General features: G+C 31.3%; 1 protein-coding gene across 1 annotated transcript; it reads left to right on the forward strand.

Annotated features, from left to right (window-relative positions):
* The first annotated feature begins 1,488 nt into the window (after positions 1-1,488).
* LOC105777466 (uncharacterized) lies at positions 1,489-10,414 on the forward strand. The gene is made up of 8 exons (XM_012600759.2): positions 1,489-2,033; positions 3,452-3,514; positions 3,611-3,706; positions 4,305-4,352; positions 6,974-7,045; positions 8,982-9,040; positions 9,772-9,862; positions 9,953-10,414. The coding sequence occupies exons 1-8, from the start codon at positions 1,719-1,721 to the stop codon at positions 10,109-10,111; spliced, it is 903 nt and encodes a 300-aa protein (XP_012456213.1). The 5' UTR covers positions 1,489-1,718; the 3' UTR covers positions 10,112-10,414.
* The last annotated feature ends 870 nt before the right edge of the window (positions 10,415-11,284 follow it).

An 11,284-nucleotide genomic window follows, 5' to 3' on the forward strand; every position in this document is an offset into this window, starting at 1 on the left:
GAGCATAGTAAGACGGGGCTATTTACTGTTTAGATCCCTACTTTTTCGCGCGTATTGTAATATAGTCCTTCAGTTTTTAACCGAATACAAAGCTAATCCTTTTATTTTTATTTATGTTTGCTGCCTATTTAATTTCGTTTTACTTCAATTTAATTTTGTTCCATTATTTTATTTTATTTTGTTTGTTCTTCTTTTAACTTTGTTTCAATTCTAATTTAGTTTTTATTACTTTAATTTTAAATCTAATTAGTAATTATTTTTGATATATTTATCTTTAAATATAGTATTATTTTAGTATTTAATCTTAACATTGTTTTAAATTTCATCATTAGTACTGCTTAATTTGTTTTATATGATATAATACTATTTTATATACATATGTATAAATAATTTATATCAAATTATGTTTATTTTATATATAAATGTATATTATTGATCTCACATTATTGTATTTTTCCACTTACTTTAATACATACGTAATTTATTTCATTTTAAAACTACTTTGTTATATTTCACTTATTTCATTTTTTATGTATTGTTCTATATTACTATCCATTTTGAAGTTTTTATTTTTATTTGTTTCTACAAGTATTATTTATTTAAATTAATAAATATATGTTATTTTCTTTAATTATAATATTTATTTTTATTTGGATACTATTATTTCATTTGATATTTATTATATATGATTTCTTTTAAATTTATTTGAATTATAATTTCCTTTCTTTCATACGTCTTAAGTTATTTTAAAAGCTTGTACAATTTCATGTGTGATAATTTATTTGGTGCTTTGATTGACTTTAGATTCATTAGCCTTTGAATGTTAACATAATATATGATGTGAGAATTGCTTTTAGGGGTATTGTATTGCTTGTTTGTATTTGCTAATTATTTGTAGTTCATTAGAACGCATTTTGGTTACAAATTATCGTTTAGTATTGTACATTATTCCACCGTGTTTCATTTGCTAAAATTTTGCGTTTAACATGGTTTATGCTCCAAAATCCTTTTTTAAATATTATAATACTCAACTTTCATAATTCGCGAGAGAATTGGGCCCTAACTTATTAGTCTTCAATTTTTCTGATGAATTTAGTTAGTCGAGTATCTCTTTTGCAATAAAAAAAAACATGTGATTTCTAAATAAAATTAATTAAGATTTCAAAATGTTGGATCCTAACTTACTGGATATGACATTTTGTCATCTCGATTTTAAAATAAAGGCCATATTTGACGTTTAGGAATTTCGAAAGATAGAACCCTAACTTACTGGATTTTGACTTCTCGATTGACTTAAGTAATCAAATGTCCTTCTTAAAACACATGATTTTAAAAAAAAAGGATGAATCTAGCTTTGAAGATTGAACTGTTGTACTTTAACTCACTGAAGGTGACGGTTTATTTCTTTGAAATAGGTTCGTCTATTCAACCAATGCCATTACTTTTTCAAATTTGTGCTTTTATTTATGTTATTGATGGATTAGCCTAAAAAATATTAGTCTTGCAAGTTTTTATCAAAAAGCACCCTAGTAATCTCCTTGCTTGTTCAAATGCAATCTCTAATCTCAGCACAGCAAAACTGATCTCGGCAGCGATTCAAACAACGCGTCAACCGAGACCTGTTATCTCTTTCCCCTGATTTTATCAACTCAAAAGGTATTATTAATTACTAAAGGCAGAAACTTCTTCAGCTTGAGGAAACAAAGCAGAGGGCAACAATGAAGTGGGTCAAAGTCATAGTATCTTTCATCCTCACACTCTCGTTCTTGTCGTTTCCTTCATGCGCGTTCCAATCCGATGAGCTTCTTGTTGACGACGAAGAGTTCGGACTCGAGGGGGCTCCGCAACATCGTTCCCCTGAACCCATCCCCACTCGATCCCCACCAGTCACATCCCCGACCCGAAAGAGGCATTCGGATCTAGATTCCGATTCTAAGATCCAGTTCTCTCTTGACCACGCTTTTGGCGACTCCGATTTCTCTCCCGCTGGCACTTTCTCCGCCCGCCTCAAAACATGGAGCCACGGCGGCCAGGTTTACCAACCTTTTCTTTCTTTTAAAAAAAAAAATCTTTTTTAAAGCAAAATTTTCGTTTTCGTAGTGTTTGAATAGTGCTGAAACTTCCATTCACACCCTGATTCATATATATCTTAAAAGCTGGGTTTTTTCTTCCACTTTTATTTACATCTTCTTATGCATTATACTTGGGCTTTGTTTGGTTTTCGATTTTGCTACTAAAAGTTTAATCATAAGTGATTAATAAACTAATGATTAGGATGGGAATTCTAACAGAAAGTTTTTGTAAGTAAAATGATTTATAATGTTAGTGAAATAATATAACAACGTTAATCTTTAGTTAGTCAATAATACTTTTTAATTTCATCTCCAAGAGCAGTATCACATTTTGCTTAGGGAATTAAAAGAAAAGAAGAAAACATGGCCTTTGTCGTTAAAGTTATAAGAAAATGGAGTCAACTTGTGAGGTGAATGCTGCTGTGCTACTGTAGGAATTATATGTCAACCTAATTTTATCACTTTTCTCAATTTTCTTGAATTTTGACATTTGCACTTTAATCTTGACTCTTATTTGGACAAAATTTAATAGAACAGTGCATGTTTAAACATATCCTTAGTGTTTTGTTTTGTTGATGAGTTGGCAATATAAATGAAAAGATTTAAGAGAACAATGTGTCAACGATTACAATGTGTTTGTTTTTGTACAATGTGGAATTTCTGCTACATTTAACATGTTAAATTTCTGCTTCTTCACAACTTAGTTAAATATGTACTCAACATATTCCGTAATTCCTTCATAACTTTTCCCCATAATTCAACCAATTAAAAGCATGATGGTAAAGTTAGTGCAATTGATGAGGTTGAGAAATTTTAACTTTGACTTAGCATGGTGGCAAATTTGGTATGCATCCTTGTTAAGAAAAGGCAGCTGAGTTCTTTGAAATTAAGCCACTAACTGGTACAACTAGTACTTGGTTTCATTCTAAATTTTAAAAGTGGATATTGGACTGTTGTTGGAAGCATGATTAGGATCTGAGAGGAGTTTACTGAAGCTTAAGCTCTTTAGTTTTTGATTTCTTTCACACAGTTTGGCTATGTAAAACCTGCTACTTCCAAAGGCCTTCAAATTTGAGAAAATTAATTATGTAAATCATGACATAAGTAGTACTAATAAGAGGCTTAGGTAAGTGGTGGCGTCTTCTATTGACGATACTAACCAGATATATATCTGTTGTGTAGAATAATAAAATAATTAGTTCATTGCTCCTATGACCTTCCATTTCTCAACAACCGGTGAAGATAATAATAGTTGATTGAAAGTTGTGAATGACTTAAGTTTCTATAGTCTTGAAGTGACTTTCTTTTTCACATTTCGTCATTTTCTATGTTTCATTCCAAAGAGCTCTAGTAGGATCTAATGTGACCAGTTTTGTCAGACTCTTACAAAGCTACGGTTTTCGAGGAACAGTTTCTCTGATGTGGAGAAGGAGAAGTTCAAAGTAATCACGCATTATCTAAACTTCTAATTTACGTACTCTGTTCTTTGTGAGTTACCATTTTATGATGCTTTGGGTTTTAATCATCTGCTCTTGCAGAATCTGCTTGAAAGTGATGACTTCTATAGGATAAGACTCCCATCTAATGTTTTGAGTCCGCCTGGGAGGGATTTTATTATTTCATCAGTGAAAGCAGTAAGTGATACTGTTTGCTTTAGCTTGCTTCTTGGGATCTCTAATATTATTGTCTAATGCTTTTGGTATTGAGATTCTTGGTGCCTTTTTTTGTGCTTAAATTCATCTACTAGAAACTTCAAAAGCCTAACTGCTTTGCATATATGCAGTTCTTCTTGTTAATACGGTCAGGGTTTGACTTCTGCTCTTAAGCTGAAATCTCTAATGTTAAAATGCTGTGAATTAAGCTTTTTGAAGGAAGAGGTTTTAAATCTGACCACTTTTTTTTTTCTTTTTCTTTTTCCAAATGTTCTGTCTTTAACATCTGAGATGTTTCTATTTGTTTAAAAGATGATAATTTATAATATAAATTAATGCTGATAAATATTGAATTTGATTGTTCACTTTTGAGCTTAATTGTCATATGGTCATATTGAGGAAAACCTAGAATTGACTAATAGTTTGTGTTGTAGTTTGGAGCTTCGGATCTTTAATTGTGAAAATGAAAATAGAGGATCAAATTCAATTAAACACCAAGTTTCTTTGATGCCTACTATTTCTTTCTTTTCTTTGTAGTTCGTATAGTTCTCACTACTGTTTTTTTTTTTTTAAACTGCAGAGATGTCTTCCTAGAGAAAGTTTGGATGAGCATTTTGTAATACACATGGTAATTCACTGTTCTCCCCCTCCCTCCTCTCTCCTTTCATATGTACCTGCATTACCATGTGGATACCCGTGCAGTGCTTTTATGTGATAATTTTTGCTGGGTATTAGGGTAACAAAAAATAACAACCCTTTGTAGTTCTTTCAAAGCCACCTGTTGGAGACACTGTAACCTAGTTCTCGGTTGTCTCCAAAGATCACTTTGCTCAGTTATCACCAAAGATTACTTTATGAATAGTTACCTAATAGTTCTATATTTTCGAATGCTATGTAAAATTTCTTGTAACTGTGCTTATGATACAGATTTACTTGGGTCTTATTCATATATTGGTTATACCATTACTGAATCTTAGGCTTCATTTGTTTCAACGTAAAAGCTTTTACGGAAAATATTTTCAGCCTTTTCCAATGTTTGTTTCATGTAAATAAGGATGATGGTCAACGTAAAAGGTTTTCCAGTCAACGTAAAATTACCCCTTTATTCTTGTAAAATGTTTTCCAAATTTTTTTTCGTAAGATAGTTTCCAAACTGATAAGGCTCTGTTCCTTGTAACAATAGTTTCCAAACCAATAAGGCTCTGTTCCCTGTAACACCCACATACCCGACTTGAACATCGAGTCAAAGCACCGGGATGTTACATTCTCTACTACATTTTTCACTTATCAAATATTTTCTTATAAACTTTCATAACATTTCAATTTAGTCCCTTTTTGTCATAAAAGTTCATTATTCACTAATTAATCATATTAAATCAATTTTCTTTCTTGCTACACTTTAATCACTTAATTTATCTCAATATCTTGTTTCACATATCAAATTTCTATGTATTTCACTTTTATTATTTCATCCACATATTTTCTCAAGTTTAACAATTTAGTTCTTGTCATCATAAAATTTCATATTTTTCCACAATTTCACTTTTACAACACTTTATGCATATTTCATTATCTCATAACACATTCATTAAACTTTAATCATAATTTCCTTGTTCACATATTAAATTGTTTCACACTTAAACTTTTGTACATTTTTCAATTTAGCCCCTATTACCATGTAATTTATTTTTCACCATATAAGCACTTTAATCAAATAATTCATTATAATGTCTTATTTCACATGACAAATTTTCATGCATATCACTTTTGTTGTTTCAATTATAAATTTCACAAAGTTTACAATTTAATCCTTAACATCATGAAGATTCATTATTTACTATAATTTCACCTTAACATCACTCTGTAATCAATTCACTACTTCTTTTAAACTCTTTATCATAAATCTCAAATATATGTTTGTTTCTTTGAAAACAACTTTTATGAAATATTTTCAGGAAATCTGACAAACAATAGAAAATATTTTACATAGATTCATCCAAACACCAGAAAATGTTAGTTTTTCCAGATAAGTAAATCATTTTCCAGAATCCATTTTCAGTGAAACAAACGGAGCCTTAGTGACTTAATTCTCTCTGTATTTGAAATCTTCTCTTGTTGCAACCCTGAATAGTGCAAATGTATGCATGATTTGACCAAACTGGATGTAAGTACCTGTATTTAGCTTCTTAGAATTGTCCATGTTGAGACTGGAGAGTGGTTAAGTACCCCTTTGAAATTTTGGTATTCAACTGTAATTAAGAAAACAAACTCGAAACAGTCTTCATTGATTTCAATATTTTTTTATTGTTTTTTTACTGTTATCTCAGTATAAGATTTTATAAATGGCAAAAAGGGCCAAGAACAGATGGTGAGCCTACCAATGGAGCTGGTTATCATGAATGCTAAGCTGTTATCTTATCATTAGAACTTTACTCATTTCAGCATCTGGCAGCATGTGTGTTGCATGTGCTTTCTTGTTCTGTTCCTGATATTGCCCCTGCCACAAGCATTTGGAAATTTTATTATTCTTCTCTTTTTGCATTCAGTTACTTTTTCCTTTTACAACATTGTCCTAACAAAAAGGCTATTTTTCTTATTGAGTAAGCAACTGCATTTGGCTTAAATGAGTCCGACTTTAGCCTTGTTCACCTGAATTATTTTATGACATGGCATTTTATTTGGTCTCTTGGGGATTCAGATTATTGATGGTTTTTCATGTTGTATAACTTGATGGAAATAAAATAGGAATGCCACATTTATTTTAGGTTTCAATTTATTGCATAGTCCGTCTGGCACTTTGCTCTTTCTTTTTGATCTTTTAATGACAATTTATTGACACATGTTAATGTGCCATATTTACTTTATATGTAGTAGTAGTTCATAATATGTGATTGTGCTTTATTTTTATGGCTTTTTCTGCTTATACATACATATCATCTGTACTTGTTTTCACCATATTTACTTTCTTTGTATGTAGTAGTAGTTGATGCTATTAGACCAAAAAAAAAATCTACAGGCAGCATAAAATAAATTTTATATGGAGAACATTTGAAGCATGAGAAGGAGTCTCCTTTAACTGTCCTTATTTTGTTTTATGTTTGTAGTCATGCACATTTGTCTATCATGTTTTCTACATGGAATGTTTGAATGATATGTAATTTGCTTGTTCTATAAGGAAATTCTTGATTGATGTTGATCTGACAGTGGAGCCATTGTTAAAATTTTTTTCCCTTTTGTTTTTGTTTTCAGGAGGGTGTAAATGTTTTGGCTGTCAATTATGGCTCTCCCGGGTCATGCCCTTATCCTCGGAATTTGAAACTTGTAAGTTAGAATTGCGCTCTTAGTTTGGAATATCTTCCCTGTAACTGAGCATACTATATAAACTGTAACCTCTTCCTCCCCTATAATTATTTGGCATTTCTTGCTATGGGGATTTCTAGCAACACTTGCACCCAGAAATGCTTTTTCCACACCTGTTTCCATAGAGTCACATTATATAACATTTTTAATTGAGACCTGTTCATAGTAGGTTAATTTCTCAAACAGCTTTTTACTCTCCCTTATGCTTCAGCTTTTCAAGAGAAAAGAAACTCATGTTTTAAAAGCTAGGATCAACCCACCATCCTTCAAATACTCTCCTTCGCAATCACCACACTTCCCTTGTTAACCAGTTAAGAAAATTTCAAGGTTTACCAAAAAAATACATACATAAATGTGGTTAAGTTCCCCTTTCTCTCAAATTTTTTCTTCATATTGGAGAAAGCCCTCAAACCGGTTATAACCTATGTTACTCGGGGCTCAGGTGCGAGTGTCAAATATGAGTACATGTTTGACAAGGGTATGGACATATATTTTCATGTACTTGGAGGACTTTTAGAGGTCATATCCTCGTATTCATGCGTCAGACTCAAGTGTTGGAAATGGGTACCTTAACAAAAATAAGGAGTCAAAGCAACATAGGTTGTAACCCATAGTCTTCTTTCTCTTCTTTAAATATAGATATATCCCTACTCTTTTTGTGTGCTTGGTTCTCTTTGATTTTATGTTGGTTTACGTAGAAAAGAATTGTTATTTTCCTCCCTTTTCTCAAACAAATTTGGAATATTTATTTTATCTAGAATATATTTTATGTTGCTAAGAATCTTTTTTTTTTTTTTTTTAAGTGAGTGACTATTGATGCCTTAAAGTGATCATAAACTTTAAATATTTGGTTAAATTTTGCTGTCAGTCCCTGTACTATATTAAGTTTTGGATTTAAATCCTGTACTTTAATTTGGTCATTCTTAGTCCTTGTACCTTCCGAATTTTGAAATATCGGTCTTGACCAAACGGTAGATGTTAAATTCTGGAATAAAGTTTTGTTATTTCCAAATCTTATATGGAAAACATATTATTACATGTGTAATATTATGTTAGCTTGCTATTTTATGCATTACCTACAAAAAGCCAATTAATGGATTTTATGGTTGTTTTGTCAAGACTGATATTTCAAAATTCAAAAGTGTAGGAATGATCAAATTGGTGAACATGAACTAAGTTTACAATTTTACGCATAGAACAAGACTAATAATAAAATTTAATCAAATGAATTTAATTGCTACCGTATGGATTAGGATTACGTTAGAGTTTGAAATTACAAGGACTAAAACATTAATTTGAAAAGTACAGGGATTAAAATTCATAGACTAGTTTTACAACTTACACATTGTACAAGAGACTAATAGCAAAATTTGATCTAAATATTATGAGATAAAATTGATCCTGATTCATGAAGCTGGGGAGTTTAAGTTGAAAATAATGCCGGGAGGAAAAAGTTTGATGGTATTGAGGAAGCAAAGTGAACTCTTAAAAGGGTGTACCAAGACAAAATGGAATGAAGCTTAACTTTCATATGGATGACTTTGTAGACTCTCTATTAGTTGCTATTTTAAAGCTGATGTGTTTCTGCCATCAACATATTCCAATTCACCAGGGGGAGTTTTAAATTTGGCATCTGTATGCATGCTGATCAACCATTTAAAACTGCAACTTGATGTGAACTGTGACTTCAGCTTATGAGTGGGTTATAACATTCAGCATGTGTAGTTGTTCAAGTTCCGTACACATGCATCAACTTGTTCCATAAAATGGAAGTTCAATTTTAAATATATTGATAAGATGGAACCTTGTAGAAGATGAACAGAGACTATTTTCTTTCAGAAAAATTTTGATCGTGTAATGATACCCCTTTATTTTCATTTTATAATCTCTATTTCAGCCTGCAAAGTGGTCCTTCAGTTCACATACAGTTTTAAAGAACAGTGAGCAGGCACCCAGGTATGCTGCCATTTAGAATTTGTTCTTTGAAAATGAGATATTTATTTGCATCTATTGAAGATTTTCTGCAATGTTAGCACTTGTAGTTTAAACTAAAGTAAAGGGTATGTTTGGTTGAGTGGAAAAGTGGAAGGATGGAAGGAGGGATTGGAAAAGTAAAAATTAAGTAAAATTTGAGTGTGCTTGATAGAGAAATGTGGGGAAAGAAACTATGAGAGATGACCATTTTCCATTTTACTGCATAAAACGGAACATTCTAAATTGAAATGATACAAGAAGAGAATGATTGTTTATTAGTTCAAAATTATGCAATTTTCAAAAGTTTCATTTTTCAATTCTACAAAGCAATGGATGGAAAGAAAATCAAATTTTCTTTTAGTTGCACACCTATACAAAGAACAATTTATTTTTCTACCCCTTCAATTTTCCTTCTTTCTCAAATTTCTTTCCATTCTACCAAGTAAAACCTAAGTGAGATCATTAGACTATATGCTTCTTTAATATTAGTTCCGTTTATTTGACACTATCAAAATTCCTTGCTAGTCTAAAAGAATACAATAGAAGCTTATCTTTCCTCGTCACTTTTGGAATGCAGGATATATATGTCGAACTTATTTGAATTTTGAAGTAGTTTTTAGGGGGAAATCTCAATATCGTTTGTTTCATTTATGCTGCAAAATTGTTTGATTTTTGGTTCTGTTGTATTGACAGTGTTCCATTCTGTTATGTAGGGCTCCTGTATTTACTGAAGAAATTCTTGGCGGAGAGAATGCTGAAGGTGAAGTTGTGCAGCCGGCTGAAAGGTCTTTTTGGGCTAAATACGTGAGTGGTCAAATCGATTTAATCTGATTTTTTAGTTACCCTTCACATCAAAAAATTTTCAGTCTGATGATTAAATTTGATGCATACCAGTGGATGTATTTGATCCCTCTGGGACTCATTGTCATGAATGCCATAACACAAGCAATGAACATGCCTGAGGAACAAGCTACTGGCCAGGTACCTGCACAAGGACAGCCGTCAGCTGGAGCAGTGCAGCGTGGGCCAAGTTCTGCTGTGCGTAGAAGGTGATCAATAAGGTTGCTGCTATTTATACCATTTTAGAAGTGAAGGGATGAAGTTGAGAGTGATCTCTTTTAGGGTTCTTCAATTGCATGAATTGAAGCTCATTATGGATGTTTACTTTCCAATATCTGTGGTGGTAATGAACTGAAGCCACCTAATGAGAAGAATATTAGGTGGCAGCTCTCTTTTTCCTTTTTTCCGTTTTAACCTCCGATATCAGAATTATCTGTGATAATCCCATTGACAATTGAATCGTATGTTTTAGCATTGCAAAAATTTAGGCTTTTTTGTTTTGTTGGTAAAAGTAAATTTGGTTTGGTTGATTAGTGTAATAGCATGAGACAAAACTTATTTAGTAAACTAGCACTAATAGTTTGTAATAACATATTATTGAAATGGTTCATTGTTTGGTAGGTAAAATATTGGGTAAATAGAACTGAAGTATTAATTTATGAAATTAGATTTTGTCCTTTAATGTAAAAGTATAATAACTCAAATTTTTTCTTTATGATTTGATAAAATAGTTTTAATATATTTAAAATAATCTTCACTTTCAGTGTTCAAAAATAATTTGTTTATCAAATCTATTACTTTTATAAAATTACTTGCTAAAATTTATTTATAAAATTTTATAAGTCTGTGAAAAGAAGCTTTTAAAAAGTAAATGGCAATATTTTATAAAATAAAAATACAAATTCTGATACGTAATTTTATAGTAATAATATATTTGAAAAATTGAAACTCGGAATTAATTTTTTCCTTTTAATTATATGTTCTTTTGAAGTTTATAAATTTAAAGTTATTGAAAAAATAAACACACATTAGTTGAAAATAACGCTAGGAGTGGAGAGGAAACATATAATTGATATTTTATTTTAAAGTACCGATATATTTGGAAACATTGAGGAAAAAACTCTAGTATTAAAATTTTCCATTTCAACAAGAGATGTTTTTGCGCGATTTACCAAAAAAAGTCTAATTTTTTTTAAAAATTACCGAAATGGGCCCGATATTTTATTATTTACCAGAATGGGCCTTTTTCGGGAAATCGCATCCACGTCGTAGCGATGTCGGGGCGTGTTAGAAATCATGAAGACGTCGGTAGCGCTTTCTCGACGTGGCAACAAATCACGTCCACAAGGGGTGATTTGTCGCCACGTTAGCAAAGCGCTACCGACG

Source organism: Gossypium raimondii, chromosome 2, assembly GCF_025698545.1.
Source record: "Gossypium raimondii isolate GPD5lz chromosome 2, ASM2569854v1, whole genome shotgun sequence".
NCBI lineage: Eukaryota > Viridiplantae > Streptophyta > Magnoliopsida > Malvales > Malvaceae > Gossypium > Gossypium raimondii.